At 35.1% G+C, this 17,529-nt stretch overlaps 1 protein-coding gene across 1 annotated transcript in view; it reads left to right on the top strand.

Moving 5' to 3' along the window:
- CRISPLD1 (cysteine rich secretory protein LCCL domain containing 1) overlaps positions 1–17,529 on the top strand; it is a 41,705-nt gene that overhangs the window by 13,845 nt on the left and 10,331 nt on the right. The window contains exons 3-12 of the mRNA XM_068396289.1: positions 8,641–8,759; positions 8,887–9,019; positions 10,543–10,658; positions 11,278–11,378; positions 12,033–12,212; positions 12,305–12,365; positions 12,491–12,557; positions 13,187–13,317; positions 16,528–16,571; positions 16,665–16,737. Coding sequence (XP_068252390.1) covers positions 8,641–8,759; positions 8,887–9,019; positions 10,543–10,658; positions 11,278–11,378; positions 12,033–12,212; positions 12,305–12,365; positions 12,491–12,557; positions 13,187–13,317; positions 16,528–16,571; positions 16,665–16,737 — 1,025 coding nt within the window. The remainder of the gene's footprint in view (positions 1–8,640; positions 8,760–8,886; positions 9,020–10,542; positions 10,659–11,277; positions 11,379–12,032; positions 12,213–12,304; positions 12,366–12,490; positions 12,558–13,186; positions 13,318–16,527; positions 16,572–16,664; positions 16,738–17,529) is intronic.

The following is a 17,529-nucleotide window of genomic DNA, read 5'->3' on the forward strand; positions in this document are numbered from 1 at the left end:
GAAAACATTTTTTGAGCTATGGGGCTTTCCAGTTCTGTTGCAATACCAGTTGGTATAATTGTTGGACTCAGTTATGCTGATCTGCCTTGGGTGACAATGTGGTCTTTTGATTTAACACTCACACAACACAAATGGTGGGATTCATCTCACTAAGCTTTTGATGTCTGTGGTATAGATGTCTGCGTGTGAGCCAGTCTCCTTTATAATTAGTAGAGAAAAAAGAGAATTTCCAACACACAGTTTATCTCAATTAAAGGTGGGTAGCTAAAATTATCTCCCTCTATAGATACTTATTTGTCTATGTAACTGCAAAGGTAATTTAGATAATTAGCTCAGATGTACGTATCTGCTTTGAGGCTGTTTAAATTCAGGAGAGGTTAATTCCACCCCATGTCATTAGTTTGGCTGTTGATGAATTGTGATTCAAGCTGCGGTATCCTCACTGAAACATCAGCTCCTCCATAAGCAGAACATTGGTTTCAGTCTACACGCTACTTGAACTCCATGTTGACAGAGGTTAAATACCACAATTTGTAGTCCAGTCTGTAAAGTTAGACTGGTGTTAGTTGTGGCTTATTTTAATGTGATATGTTGTAAACCAGAAGCATTCAGAAGATCCATATTGCATGCAAGATCCCTGCTGCAAAACTTGTAACCTTCTGGGGTAGAAGAAGAGTTGGCAGCTGGTGACACTAACTGCTACTACCATTCAGTTTAATCTGCCACCTGGGTTTTAGCCTCAGCTAGTCTAGCATATGTGAAACATTTGTGAAAAGCTGATAGTGCCATTTCTGTGTGAATGTCTTTGATGGTGCACTAGGTTTTAACAAGATACTGATGAAGGCAATGCCGTGTTGGCGAATGTTGTGATGCAATAGGAGCAGATTTGTAGAGCAAAAGCATTAGTGCTGAGGACCTAACATTTGTACTGTCTGCATTTCAGGAGTTTTTATTTTAAAACTAGGTCTAATCTGTGTGGACTGAATACCTATGAACAACTGCAAAGTGTTAGATGCACTCCTGGAGCACAACTCCTGGCATTTTATCCGGAAAGGATCCAGTTTGTACTCCGAGTGCTCTGTGATGCACAGTGAGAGTGATCAGGAGTTTCATTTCAAAAGCACATTCCTGATCTAGATTAAAAAAAAAGAAACAAACCCTTAATCCACTCTGAGTTCAGTCATGGTGGTATTGCAACCCGGTCTAAAAGATCAGCATCGTTTTCTGACTGCTGTCTTCATGAAAGGCAATGTTTTAGATAGTAGGTCTAAACTAAGGACTAACTAAGACCTAACTCTAAGAAATGCAGCAGAAATAGCATAACTGATCCTGATACTCAGATGATATGCGAGTTGTTTTCCAAAGCTGAAACAGGAAGACGGTAGATAAAATATACAACCCTGCTGAGACTCTAAGGCTGAAGTATGTAGAGCTAAATGTTTTCTCCTCTTACTGTAAAATAGATGCTTGCAGGGTCTGGAAGCTTAGCCAATGCTTCTGTTGTACATAGTGGCTGAAATACAAGTTTGAAATAGCGGTTTTACTGTGTGGGTATACTGGTTTGAATAGCAGAAGCGTCTGAGCTATAGACCATGCCATCTTGTCAGTGGTAGACTTTTCAGACTAGATGATGAAATCAAGTCTTGCAGCACTGAGGCTTGAACTAAGGGTTTTCGTGTGTGGATGAATTGTACTATGGGAGGAACGTGCTTCACAGCAATGATGCCTAAGAAGTTAATGTAATGTAGACCATTTTTGTCACACAGGAGGATACAAGAGTAAAAGGGAATTGGTTATGCTGGCACCTTTCTACAGAGAAAGATATGTCCTCTTGGATGGCTACAGAGAAAGATGTGTCCTCTGGGATGGCTAAGAAGCTGCTTTCCAGCATCTGGATTTTCTGTTCTGAATGTACATGTTTCATTAGAAGAAAAGATTGTTTGTCATAAAGAGGGGTATTACCTGAGAACTTAGTCATGTCCGCATGACCTAGGGGTTTTAGGAAGAGTACATTTGGCAAGGTTAACAGCTAACGTATAGTATCTTGATTAAGTATTGAATAAGCGCTTGCTTAAGAAAGTCTGCCTTGCAGAATGTTGATCTTGAATATCAGTAAACTCAATATTACCTATGCCTGTTTTGTTGTTTTTTGATCCTCTCCTTCTGAATTTGGAAATCTTTATATCAAAAACTGAAGCACAATGAGCATCTCTCAAATGACGTTTAGCATCAGTACCCTACCACTCAGCAATCTCTGCCAAATATTTCAGTTTTTCATTTTATTCAACAAAGCACAGACATGCTGTTGTGAATGCACCAAAAAAAATCATTAGAATAATAAAAGCATCATTTATTTCTATAGAGTAAGGTCTAGATTAATGAATCTCTCCACCACTTGGAACTATAGACCAGTAGGCAATAATGAGGGAGAGAGGGACATCATCCTTTGCCTTCCTAAGAACCTAGATGTCCAAAGTCACTTGTTGCTACAGTCTTCAGGAATATGTGTACTCAACACTCCAGCCGTCAGCTATCAGCATAATGGTACCCAAAACCCTTTGGCTGTTAGCACCATTTAATGTACCGGTTGTCTAAATGAGTTGTGTGAATCAGAAGAAATGTATACCTGTATGCTTACAGAGCAAATGTGGACAAGAAAAAGGATCCTTGCCTCTAGCTATGCAGAGGTTTCTTTTAAACTTTTTCTGTACTAATTGTTTCAAAGAGTTAAGTTCTTTTAGAAGTGTCCTTACTTTAAATCTGTAAAATACCAGCTGCTGCTGCTGAATGTTATGGAAGAACTTTTTGAATTAAATTTAAAGCATCAGAACTATGTAAGCTCAGTATATATTTCAGTAGCCAGATTTTAATATCACTAATGACATTGTGGTTAAAGCATGAGAAATGCCTACTTCTGGTAGGATGTAAAATACCTGTGTTGCTGTGACTCTTCATATTCTTTCATTTTTATTCTGGCTTTTTTTAAAATGCCAAGAACCTTGGCATTTTAAAGATTGACTAATTAGTTCTATATTTGTTTGAAGTTCTTCGTTGTGTAACTTGCTCTGAATGGACCTTTCTATGTGTTTTTGGAAACCTTTCCTTATACATTTGCTTTCCGGCCTTTATCTTTTTTCTTCATTGCTTTAAGGAGGAAGGGAACACTAGGAGAACAAAAGCCTTTTGAATTTTATGAAATTAAACATGGAAACATATATGTATATCTTTTTTTGAATATGGAGATGCTTTCATTGTTTGAAGCCAAAAGCTTGCCATTATGTAAGTGAAACAAGGGAATGCTATTAAGAGCACAAGAATAAAACTCGTGTTCCAGTAAGGAGGCAGGTTTTATATACTTATATACTTTATTTTACATGATTGTTTCATTAGCCTGCTATGTGAGCAAACACAGAGCAAAATGCATTATATTTAGAGCTAATCTGGCTGGATTGGTATGAAAATACTTTAAGAGTCTTCTAGTCCTTAGAATTAACATGCTCAGTTTTTCTTCATGTAACTTCAATCATAATAATTAATTTAGGAAGGAAATTTGGATCTCCTATTTTAACTGCTGGAGGAGAAGGACAAAACTAAAGGTGGCATCACTGATGTAAATCAGCTTCTTCCTGTTCTTGATCGTCTCTGAAGCAATGATTAAGCATGGTGGCAAAGCAGTAGAAAACCTTTTGAATTGTTTAAGTTCCAACTACATGTAACTGTAGAAATGACCTTTAAAAATACCTTTAAGCTAATTTACTCTGTTAGCTGTGATATGGGATTCCAATCTGTCAAATTTCTTTTACAAGTTTTTAATTTGTTTTGAGAAATTCCATACCTGTTCATAATGTTATTAACACATGTAAAATGTTTGTGTCACTGGAGTAGTCAGATATAAATTTAAGATAAAGTCTTCTCAAGAATTGCATCAGAAATTAGGATATCAGTTTCCCTTTTTTATTAAAAATCATTAGAGTGATCCTGGAGACTGAGAAAAACTTTTTCATTTCTACATTGTGATTTGGAGTTTTGTTGTATTGCTTCTGTCTTGGTAGGGTTGGAGACTTCTAATCCCTTCTTCCTCTTTTTGCTGACTTTAGGAGGTTATCAGTGTTTTATCCCCTTTTAAGTTTCTTTTGAAAATCTCTAGCGATGAAGAAGGTCACTTGGATCTCTAGGAAATTCTTTGGAACTGGAACATCGAGTCATTTCTTCTAGAATATTTCACAGATTTGATGCAACTTAGGAGAGATTTTATTTTAATTCTAACTTCAGTTACAGACACTTCAAGAAGTAGTGGCTTTGATGAGAAAAGGAGACAGCTGGATGATGAATACTGCAATTAAAGAAATGATTGTTTCCTACATGCAATTTACACTTCACAGTTTTTTAACATCTGAATATGTAATAGCTTTGAGATTTACTTCGTCACACCCCAAAACAATACTTAAATAATTAAAATAAAGAAAAAATTAAGCTATATCTTGGTAATCTACTTGATGTACTTGGTAATCTACTTGATGTACTTGGTAATCTACTTGATGATACTGTCGACTACAATTTGGCACTGAGATACCTTAAGTAGCTTTGAAATAACTGGCTCCATTAGCAACAATATTTGTTGATGGTCTTGGTGAAGAATAGGCAATGTTAAGCTGTACTGTAAGTCGATATTTCTTCATGATCTCCTTCTCATCCAAAGAAAAACCCTGGATCAAACTAAACATTGGCTGGCAGGATAATAGGAAGCATTTCCTGACAATAAACTATACTAGTTATATGTGCATGATCTCCATACCAGGTAGTTTTTGTATATGCCTTTAAAAATAAGAGATTTAGGTGTTAAAGGCTGAGAAACAAATGTATGAGTCCTTTCTTCTGTGGCACACACAGAGAATTTCCTGACCAGCTGACTGTTCTGAAGTGACTTTGTTGTGTGGTGCATGCACTGAGGACAAAAGCAAGACGTGGCATCATTTGCTGCAAAACCAAAATATATATGCAGGTTTTTTTGACATCTGATTAATTCCAGATATCTCATCATAACATTTTGAAGTTGGGGTTATCTGTTGATTGATCAGCCTACTGTGTGTTTGGGTTAGGCCATATAATTGGGTGAATTCAATCCTTACACAGCAGCAACTATTTACTGTTAGATTTCTGATTATTTTTATCATAAACTTTTTATTCACTGCTTTTAATCAACATTTTAGTGATTAAACTTAAATCAAAATTAATGAGTATATTAAATGTATGCTGTGAAATTTTATAGTATATTTTTGATTTAAAAAATGGCTGTATTTTTATGCTTGTGTTTAAATTCTGATTTACAAGACAGTTCACATGAGACAGTATCACAGACATTTTACAAAGGTACTGAAGTATGAATTATTCAAGCTTTAAAAATCATATTCTTTCTTGAGTGTTACAACAATTAGATTGCTAAAGCTGTTTTTAGAGAACAGTTGATAACTGAATGAATGATGCAAAGATATTTTTATATAAAAATTTACCATGCTAATTAATATCTCATTAGGCTAAATAGTTACTTTCTTAGTATATTTTAAAGATTTCTTATTTCTTTGACACACTAGTAAATGACAGTTGTCTAGCTTGTTAATGCTAGTTAGAATACTTTTTAATTTTGGATTAGAGAAAGGAAAATTTCAATTGAAACAAATTTTGGTTTTAATCCGCCAATGATTTGTTTTCAATGAAAACTGCCAAGAATTGTGATTAACTTGATTCTAACTTCCCTATTACTTAATTCCCTTCCATCCCTCTCATATATGTCATGAACTGATGACTCTGTGGAGTTTCTGTCATTAGACCTGTCATTGTGATTGACATGGAAGGGCAGTGAGCAAGGAAGGCTGATGTTATCACTGTCTTAGAGGACTCCAGAGTAGAATCATAAATGAAGCTGCTTCAAAGAAAATGCACTATGATGAAGCTCACTTCACCATAGACAGTAGTAAATAAAAACCCTGGAAAGCACCAATGGGACAGATTTAATCTCTAACTTAAGAAGAAATAGGGTGATTAACTCATGATGAGCCTTAAGTTATGACCTCTTGCCCTGAACTAATTGTGCAGATTCCTCTCTGAGATAATCTCACACACACAAACCCATTCTTGGGGAGAGTGGAGTTGGCTCTCCAGCTCATATACCAACATTTTCTGAAGTCAGGAATGACTGTGCAATGAGCAAAAATAGCCAAGCACCCCAAACTCCTCATTGCTGATATTGTCAGCAAGACAGGGCAGAGAGCTTCGCTGCATCCCATCTGCTCAGCCATGAAGATTATTTCTTTGCTGCAGCTGAAGTTGTGGCCTAGAAGTGTGCCTGTCTCTGGCTAGGCAAGCAGCGGGGAGTGAAGACCATATTTTATACTTGGATGAAGGCAGAGAAACACTTAAAAAGAAGTAACTTTTTGAAGACAGTATCCAATCTCAACAATACCTTGGAGTGTGGGTGTTCATCTGTCAGGAGGATTAACGATGAATATAAGTTTTTCATCAAAAGGCTATTCTTGCAGACTTCTGGATGGCTCTGTCATGCATAGCTATCATCAGTCTTTAAAAGAAAATTTTCTTATAGAAAGATAACTACTTCACAAGCTTGAGGAATTGATTCAAGCAGCTACTATTGACTGCCTAGCTCTGATCTTCCAAAAAATCATTATTTCAGTTAAAATAGCGGCATAAAATATTTTGAAACTTGCATGGAGAAAAAAACGCCACAACAACAATACAATTCCTTTAACAATGACCGCTATTTTCAGAGTTGAAAATGTGAGGGATGCTTTACAAGAGAGTATATTGTGGCATTTGTTTTAAAATGTTACAGTCTCTTCATTTCATTGTAGAATGATAAAGCAATTGTACTAGAGTTTCTAAGAAAAAAAATGTATGTGGAAGCAGTGTGTTAATCTTTATGTTTTTTACAATGGGTACAATCAGAAGAACTATTTATGATGGTGTGACAAGGAAAGGGACAAGGAAAAGATTTATACAAACTGTCATATAAAACTTCTTTATTTAAGATTAGATTATTTTCTTATGAACATTAAAGACTCTTATGGCTTATGACATTGAAATACAGGCCTAGTAGGGTGAACAGAAAATTCCTGCTGTTTCCTAAAGTCAGTGGGTTTTGTATCTGTATATGGGTTAAAAGCTTTATTCTGTCATTATTATACTGTTAGAGTAATTCTGTCAAAATAAATATTGCCTTTTGGGAGTCAAAATATACCCTGTAAATTTCTTATTTGCTGATAATATAAATAATAACAGACAAAATGGAATTCAATGTGTTAGATACTTCTGAAGTAGAGAATCAAGAACAGATATTCTAGGATTAACTGGGTGATATTGAAGTCTTTACATAATCATGGCCTTGCATAACCAAGGACACATTTGTTTTTAATGAGTAATCTGATTAATAAAGTGAAAACTGCATGTCAAAATCAATAGAAAAATAAATTCTAGCACATGGAATTTGTCTGTTATATTTCTTTATTCTTTGGCTCTGTTAAGGAGTTTTTTACCTTTAATCTGTGCCAAAAATTTGTAGACATGATCTCCAGTGTCTGCATGGGAATTTGGTTTTGGAAATACTGAATTAATGTTATTTAGATAACACAGTCTCACTATAAGAAACTTAGTCTGAACTTACGATGAAATAATTGAGCTTCTATCAAGAAATGTGTTTCCTTCCTGGAAATATTTCAGTTTCCTAACCTGAGCATTGGTATCAGAGAGTCAGATATCTGGAAACTACTTCTGCAACTATCAGGAGATTTAAAAAGTCAAGCAGCGGTATGGATACTTTGCACAAGAGGGACCACTTAGAGCAAACCCCAGCTTAATGTAGTAAAAACTATGCATACACAGTATGGTATAATTTCTTTCAAGAAGAGCAGGTTTTAGTATGCTTTTGAAAGAAAAAAACCTTGCATTTGCCTTTCAGCTACAAGCCTATTCTTCCATGTCCCTTAAAGAATAAAAAACAAGGATAAACAGTTCTGATAAACAATAATTCATAATCTTTAACTTGTCCTAAGCATGCCTCTTACTAACATGAATGCCTCTTTTTTTTTGCCAACCTAGCCATAAAACCAGTGAATGACAACCTTACTCTAGATTTCTTATTTTGTGTTTGCACTGTGTATTATTTCAAAAAAAGCTGATTATAGAAAAGGGAGAGAAAAACACTTTCATTTCAAATAAACTATTGGTTTAGAGGAAATAAAGCCTTATGTTGAAAGTGTGTTGGATAATACCCTTTTGGCTAAGAAAAGTGCCTGTTACTAAAAAAGAAATCTCACAAGAGAGAAAATGCACTTAATTTAGCTTGGAAAGTTGAACTAAGCCTTTCGGTTTCATATTTGTCTTTTATTCACTGCAACATGGCTACACATGCTTTTAAAGAGAATGCTGTGCAGAGATTAAAACTTTTTTTCTCTTGCTGAAAACATTTTTTTTTTGTCTTATGTAACACAAATGGTGCATACAATTGTAAAGTCTCACTTTTTTCTTCAGTTTACTGCCCTGGTAACAGAAGCTTTAAAAATGGACAACCTTCTTTTTTTACCCATCAAGTATTTCTAAGATGTCCCTTTCTTTCCTTTCAAATTTCAGACATGGGACACAGAACTGGAGAGATCTGCAGAGTCGTGGGCTGAAACCTGTCTATGGGAGCATGGGCCTGCAAGCCTTCTTCCATCAATTGGGCAGAATTTGGGGGCACACTGGGGAAGGTAGTTTAAAATACTGTTTTGTACTATATATGGTTTTTTTTTTAAATCTAACAAAATTTGCTTAAAAGTAGAATGATAGAAGCTGTAACTTTTGAATGATCTAATAGACTACTACTGGCTTTCATAGGTACAGACCTCCAACATTTCATGTCCAAGCATGGTATGATGAAGTGAGAGATTTCACATATCCCCATCCTCATGAATGCAACCCATATTGTCCTTACAAATGCTCTGGTCCTGTTTGTACACATTACACACAGGTATGTAAGTGGGTTTGTTTTTTGTCAGCTATGGAAAAGAGCGGTCAAGACCTCCACTTATGTTGCTGTATGACACGTAGAACATATTAATCTTGCAGTATATACCATAGCACTAAAGTGCAAAAGGGGCTTGTTGTTATTAGACTCCATAGTTACAATCACTGGATATTGGTGACAGAGTAGGGTTGTCATACAAATCTTTAGATTTCATCTTCATAAATATCACTTCCTTAACAGGATTAAGGAAAAAGCTCACAAAACCCGGTACTGAGTGTTACTGCTCAGTGTACTTTGCATAATCTAGTCTCTGTGCTGGTATGCTGGTAGTCCTTTCTGTAATATGCTGAAGAAACAGAACATTTAAAAAAAAAAAAGATTTTCTTAGGGGAATTCCTCAGATCAAACAATGGTTTTTAACATGTTGCTTTAACTTCAGCAAGATTTTGAAATTGCATAAGAACTAATTGATTTGGTACTTCTGAAATCTGTGTATCTATCTAGCCTGAATTTTTCCAGAGGGTTATCAGTAATTTTATCAGTGAATGAGAAATATGTGATCCTCAGATTATACTAAAATCCGCATATAGTATTCAATATAATATTAGAAAACTTCAAAACGATTAATTTTTAAACATTTATTTTATTTGTTTACTAGTACAATTTACAATTGTATCTAATTTTAAGACAGAATTACCTCCATATTCTTATTTACCATTTCTGTAAAAATACATATAATTACATTTATCCATTACATGTGAGATCTACAATACATATATTTATTTTTTTGTGGTACTAATTCTTCACAGTACCTATCTCTTTCAACTCCTAAATCCTTTTGTAACTACACAGTTGGCTTGTCTTGAATTAATACAAGTTTAGCACCTGTCATATTTGTTTAATTTGAACATTTCAGCCTTTGTCGTTCAGATTATTTTGAGATCTGCAATGAAAATGGTTTCAACAGATGAGTGAAGGAGCACAGCCACCTTAGATTGCAATGACATGAAAGCATATTCGTTTAAAATCCATGACTTGAGTGGTTTTGGTGTATGACTTTATTTGTGAATAGTTTTGTCGTTTATGTTACCTCTTTTCACTGCTGACAAATAACTTTTCTCTGTCTAACCAATCTAAACGCCTCTGGGTCCTTAGGTTGTGCTGAGAACTCCAGGGCACAGCAACCTAACTTCCTTCTAATTTACAATTTTCTATTACTTGTAATTCCAAGAATCAGTTCTTCAGATCATGTTTTGTAAATACATTGCTACACTTCCAAATACATGCTTAGACCATTTATATAAAATGAGAGTCATATCTTCTGTATCAAGGTAAAGCTTTTCTTTCTAATAAGGATATAACTGAATGGCCTTTTGACAGTTGTAATTAGGTCACTTCAACCCATTTATAACAGAGGGGAATATAACATCACATTTGTAATTTGAGTTTTATATGTTGAAGTTTGGAGACAGTTTTGATTTCATGTTAATCAGCTTTGGTTTTCACATGTCTTTCCTTTTCCATAGGTTGTTTGGGCTACAAGTAGCAGAATCGGTTGTGCAATTAATTTGTGTCATAACATGAACATCTGGGGACAGATCTGGCCAAAAGCAGTCTATCTTGTATGCAATTATTCTCCTAAGTAAGTAGGCTGACACCCAATAATATCTTGAGTGGGCAAGATACTTTATAATAATCCAGGAAATAATCTGAAAGGAAATCAGTCTGGGTTTTCTATTTTTTTGTGCTATTACAAAGTAGAGCATTGTTCCCAAGGCAGCCTTTGGCTGTACAAATACTCTTGTGATTTTCTAGAGCTTCAGTTTTCTGGCCTGTGTTTTAGCATACAACATCAAAGATCTTTGTCTGAAAAATAAACGTATCTCCCCATTGTTACTTTAAGGAATGTGTAACATGAAGCCCATGGTTAAGAACAAATTCTATAGAATATTCCATTTAGGAGAGCGGAGCCTGTTCTCATGTAATTGAGGAATTTAGTCTTAAGGTGCTATGCCAATCTAAAAAGATTTTACAGCAGCTTATGGCAGTATTTCAGTTTTTTCTTCATGAACTTTTCAATTACTTCCCGTACATGTGGTATATCAAAACTTCCTGTATGTTTGGTATATCAAAACAATGTTGCGGTCTAAGTGTTTGCTGTTTTTCATCATTTATTTGTCCACATATTAAATGATGTTTTATGTTAAAATGTTCATTTATTAAGGGATGTTTTGCTAATTTTTTTTTTTGTGTGTGTAAAGGGGTAACTGGTGGGGTCATGCTCCTTATAAACCTGGCCGCCCTTGTTCTGCATGTCCCCCTAGTTTTGGAGGAGGTTGCAGAGAAAATCTTTGTTACAGAGGTATGTACTATTCCAACAGTACAACTATAAATGGGCAGAGGAATGTAACCTTTCTTTTGCTTTCTTTCCTCATTATGCTTTAACATAGTGGAATAGAATATAATATGCATATGCCCAAAGACCTGGTAGGGGCCTGTTTTACTAGGATGAATGAGATCATGTGCTTATGATACGTGAGGCCGAGCCTCACCAGAGGGAGCGGAGTGTACTGAACTCCTGCTGATTTAAGTGCTGATTGAAGGCTTTTAGTACACAAAAATGTGGACTGTTGATGTGTGCTATTCATATGCCTTTCTGTAATTATAGTGGAAGTCTATGCAGTCACTTTTTTATAGGGAAACATGTTATCTCAGTGGCATAAGAAGATACTGAAACAGGAGTGTTAAAAGCATTTTCATACTTCAGTTGTGCTGCCTGTGCTAGAAAAAATCTACCTTTTGTCGGCATCAGAAACACATTTTAGGTATGTTATTAATCTTGATGTCTTCACCTTGCGAAGCAGTGGAAAGTTTTCCTTGCTTTCTTGCTTGTATGCGTCCACTATTTTATGAGAACAAAGCAATGTTACTGAAACATGGCAAGGGATTTACATTCCACAAACAATGATTTTTTTTTTTCCCGAGAGTTTATTTTTTTCCCCATTTTCTGAAACAGAGGATTCAGAAAGGCCTTATTCTCCCCACGAACCAGAAGAGGAAACCAATGAGATTGAACGGCAGCGATCCAAAGCCCAGGATGCAATGGCACAAAGCCGGCCAAGAACTCATTCACCTTCAGGCTCCACAGGCCCTGATGACAGTGAGAAAAATGAAGTAATAAGCACACAGCAAATGTGTAAGGAATTTACCTGATTTGAAACTGGTCAACAAATTTGAATTATATAGTATCAAATTCATTGCAGTGAAATTGCTTTTTGCTTGTTTTAGCTCAGATTGTTTCATGTGAAGTAAGGCTAAGAGATCAGTGCAAAGGAACAACTTGCAATAGGTATGATAAATTTTACAGTTGTCATTCTGAGATTATTCGAAAAGTCTATATTTGTATGCGAGCTGGAGTATTTTCCCTTTTTGTAATCCCAGGATTTAAGACCAAGTTGTATTTTGTTTTCTTAGGTATGAATGTCCTGCTGGTTGTTCGGATAGCAAAGCCAAAGTTATTGGAAGTGTACATTATGAAATGGTAAATGTTTTTAAATTAGATTTTGCACCAGTAGAATGTTTAATGAAATGTCTTTTCTGTTGGAATACTAGTTAAAATGGTATTAAGTATGGATTTTGAAGAAATCAGTATTCACCAAAAATAAAAGCCTACACCAAATGTTTAAGGTAGCGTCAGACGATCTAAGTTTGCATCTGCTATTCCTTATGTACTGTCCGAATGTACTTAATACTCCTTATACATGCACAGAAGTAGAATTTTTGTGTCCACATGTGAGGGCACGACTTAAGAAGAAATACAGCAATTTGTGGGTACACTCATATAAATTGTTTCAGTAAGACATCGACTTGTGTAAGCTTAGTGCTAGCTGAAAATATATCATTTAGTCTGTAGAACTGAAAAACAGTATAGGAAATAACAGCTACTGTGAACAAGTACGCTGTAAATGGATATAGTTTATCTCTGGGTAGGGCAAAGTAGTGTTTTCTTCATTTGAAATTAAGCCTATATAGACCACATCAACCTTAACAGACTATCTACCAAGTTTTTAATGACACATTGTAATTAAAAAATGATTTTCTCATATTAAATTACAGTGTAAAATAGTGGCTTTGTCTGACACAAAACTGCTTTTCCTGCTCTGTTTTCAGCAATCCAGTATTTGTAAAGCTGCCATACATTATGGCATCCTAGACAATGAAGGTGGTTGGGTTGATGTCACTAGGCAAGGAAGGAAAAATTTCTTTATCAAGTCTTATAGAAATGGCATTCAGTCAATTGGGTAAGTTTTCTTAAAATTAAAAAGTATGGAAAATTTTTCATACAAAATATATCACAGAAATAACATTTTTTTCATGCTTTTTATCATAAAGAATATGAAAATGCTATAAAAAGCTATGTGGATATACAGGTATTGTATCCATTCTGAAACTTTAGCCAGTGTTTAATGGTGGACAGAAGAGTGATGCAGTAATGATGCAAAAGAAGGTGAAATAATTTACAAAATCACTTGGGCAGTAAGTTAGTATTTGTAGTTAAATAACCCCAATATTTGGAGTATTCAATTAATTCATTTGTAAGTGTATATATGTGTTGTAGAAAACTAGTACATACTGGCACTGAAGTAGATTGTTTTACATGTTTTGGACAAAGCTGTTAATATTTCCAGGGCTGGCCCACGAGCACAGTAATCTATGACAGCTAACAAGGCAATAATCTTACAAGTTTGTGTTTGGAAATGACCCTCTTGTACTGTGCCTATGAACAATATGAACCAAGTAGCAAATATACCTGTTCCTATATGTTTGATAGTTTCATCACAATTCCACAATTTACATATGATATTTTGCACCAATATTTTGCACAATTTCCGGATTGGACAGTGATGGAATAATATCACATACTATGGAAGCTTCATTCGGAGGTGTACTACACTGTTCAGATGCTTGCCCTAAGACTGGTATGTGAAAACAGATCCAAATACTTGTTGACATGCTAAAAGAAAAACCAGAAAAACAGTGCATAAATGTGGAAAATACCTGGTTGTTTCCAAACGTAATAATCCTATGATAGGACAACATCAATATTAGTATGTGTGAATCTAAGATATATTAGTATTTGCAAATTAAACTTTACTATATCTTAAAGTACTCTGTAGAGCTGTAAGTTGCTGTCCTTATTTCTGTCTATAGTTAGTATATGTGTAATAGTAGTATGTGTGTAACAGTTAATGTATGAGTAATATCAAACTGAAAGGAAACAGGATTTTGCTGAGCAATATGTTTGGCTCAGGTGTGAACCTGAGGGTAAGGACATAGGTAATCCTTCGAGGCTGCGCTCTCACTCTGTGCTGTGCAAGCAAATGTCACATGCTATGACACCTGTCATAGTTTCTCTTTTCAACAGATTTACCTAATCCAGGATAGAGAGAAACACTGACTCGGTAGACTAAATTCAGTGGCCTATAATTTGGGCTGCCTGGGTGGCACTTAAGGCATTGATATCAATCTGTTTCTTTGGGTCATCGGATGATCTGACTGTGGTTTAAGTTACCCCCGCAAAAAATGAACGTACAGACAAATATCTCTTTTTAAAATGCTTTGAGACAAAGAGAGAAGTAAATCTTGATTATATCAATTCTAACATATAAGGACCCAGCTTTCTTACAAATGTAGGAGTAGTTAAACTGTAGAAAATCTTCAAACTAGAAGGAATTGATTTCGCATCACTTGAAATCTCTGTGTTTCTGTGCCATCTGAGGCAAAACTGTACGAGTGTCCTGTTTACAGAGTGTGTTTAGCACCTGTCCTCTGAGAATCAGAACTCAGAGCGAGGTATTAACACTTGGTTTTGTTTGCTATGGGCATGGATAATCATATCATTGCTGAACAGTAATGGCCATTTTGCTTTTGGTTTTGTGATTCAGATGTTGTAAAAAAAAATTAGATACTTTATAGATAAGACTGTTAAAGGACCAAATCTATACCTTCCTATCTACACGTATATTTCAGGAAACTCCTGATGCTACGTGTGCACACAGATAACATAATTTTTCATTAATGTCCTATAGTATTTAGGACATCACCTTTTAGAGTGAATTTACAAAATACTGTGATCAGGCATCAGCTTCATAAGTCAGTCTATAAATCAAAGTCTTTGGGATAAATAAAGATGATTTAACAAAGTTTCAAGCTTCAAAAGGCCCATCGATAAGGCTTGGGCTGACTCTCAATGGTGTCTCGAGGTGGAGCCTTGCATAAATTACATATCTATTCAATGAATAGATGAAATGAAGTGGATCTCACCTCTAATGCATACTGCAAAACAGAAAGACAGAAAAGGGAATGTCCATGCAACATACAGCAAATTTCCTAATCTTCAGCTCCTTTGATTTATAATCAGGATTGCTAATACAGATGTTTTTTCAACTGTTGCATTTTCATAGTATAGAATACCATTTTTAGCAATATCTCAGCAAGCTAATCAACAATAGAATACAGTGAACTATTCCCACATCAGTGTTTGACAATGCTAGCGGAACAGAAGTATGAGCTAACTCCGTGAAAGCAAACTGGAATCCAATAAATGAGCAAATGTGAAATTGGTGAGCCATACAACTAAATAAACTAATGCAAGCAAACAGTTTCTGAATACAAATTGCAGTGCTATGGAGCACGCAAGAGTGATTTGCTCAAGAGGTGAATAGGGAATCATTTCCTTGTTTTTTTTTTTTTTTTTAAATAATAAATAACTTTATGGGTGCCAAAAGCATCATCAGCTTCTTTGTTGCAGATGAAAAATATTAGAATCAGAGGCATATCCAATGAGTTAAAAGAGTAAAATAGGAGACAAAAAGAAGTAAAATAGAAGTGTTCATCAATTGTAATGTAACAAGGGAATGTATATACCTGACTTTATATAACAACAGGAAACAGATACATCTGGGTACCATATAATTACTGAGAAGAACAGACTGTTACATGTTATACTGGGTTTTTAGTGATGCTGGTGATAATTTAACATATACATGAGATCCAAAAGTAAAATTTAATGCAATTTTTCAAAAAGGCTGCTAGGAGAAACTCTTTTCAGTGTTGGAGTTGTTTGTAGGATTGAACCTTTAGGGGGAAGTGAATGATCTTTTCTAGTAGATGAATGCTTCTGAGCAACCACAGATTTTGGTTGCTACATTTTGAGGGACAAATAAGATTGCATAATTTGTTCCTAGCACACTTACTCTCTTAGCAAATTAAATTACTGAAAGAGTTTAACATGCATTCCTGGTTTTCAAACAGATTCACTGAGAGTACAAAGTAAATATGTCATTGCAATAAATAGATTCACAACTGGGAAGAGGGGGTGCAGTGAAAAAAAAATTAATTGGGGTCAGTGTCTTGAGTTTATTTCTAGATTCTCTAATAAAAATTCTTCTAGCTGAAAGAAATCACTGAGATATGTTACTTACTGACTATTGCTATTATTTCTTCTTCAGAAAATACCAGTCTGCTAACTCCTTCACTGTCTCTAAAGTAACAGGTTAGCGTTTATGTCTTATAAACTCAGTACTACTTTGAGTTGTGTTTTTGATAAATAGCACACATTTATTTTTTTCTGTTTCACTTTCTTCAGTTCAAGCTATAACCTGTGAAACAACAGTGGAACAACTGTGCCCATTTCAAAAACCAGCCTCACACTGTCCAAGGTAAAATTCTTTGAGTTTTATTAATTTAAAGTGCTGCCATATTTTCTGTCAGTTATAGTTGTAATTGATAAAGGTGACAACAGTAGCTGTGAAAGTGAAGCCAGAAATGTTTTACTGGTATTTTAGTCTTTGGTCTAAGTAGAAGACCAGTTAGGTAAAGATGATCTACAGGTTTTTTCATTAGCAGATTCTCACTTTCTTTTGTCCATAATGATCTTTCTTTGGTCCCTTGGAAAATCTTAGTGAAATCATCGGTGGTTAGACTAAAGAGTGTGAAGAAAGTTATGTTTTTGTTCTTCATAGTCCACTATTATACCTATGCACCTTGGGCAAAATACACTTTATTTCAGTTTATTTGCCTGTAAAACAGATACAATAAAAGGATATGATACAGATATTTATCATAGAAGTTATCAACTTGTTTGGGAGTTCTGGAGGATAGAGTGAGCAAATATGTTTGCAAAAAAAAAGAAATATATATGATCAAGGTAAGGTGTGGTATGCAGGTCAGTTAACAGCTTTAAATATATGTGCCATTTCTTTGAAGCCTCCATTTTAACTCTTCAAAAGGAGCCTGTGCCGCAATATTTTGAGGAAGGAAATTGGTAACAGTTCTTAAAACCATAGATGAGTCAAAGGTAAATACACTGTAGCATGATTTACCGCAAGCTAAGCTGGAGATATCCACAGGATTACTTTCATAGCAATCCTACAGCCAATACAGGAAACAAGTACAAAGCCAGAACTGCTAGGAAAACATCCCTTCATGTAGCGCTTGGGTCCATGGACTTG

The sequence above is a fragment of the Nyctibius grandis genome, chromosome 3 (assembly GCF_013368605.1).
Source record: "Nyctibius grandis isolate bNycGra1 chromosome 3, bNycGra1.pri, whole genome shotgun sequence".
NCBI lineage: Eukaryota > Metazoa > Chordata > Aves > Nyctibiiformes > Nyctibiidae > Nyctibius > Nyctibius grandis.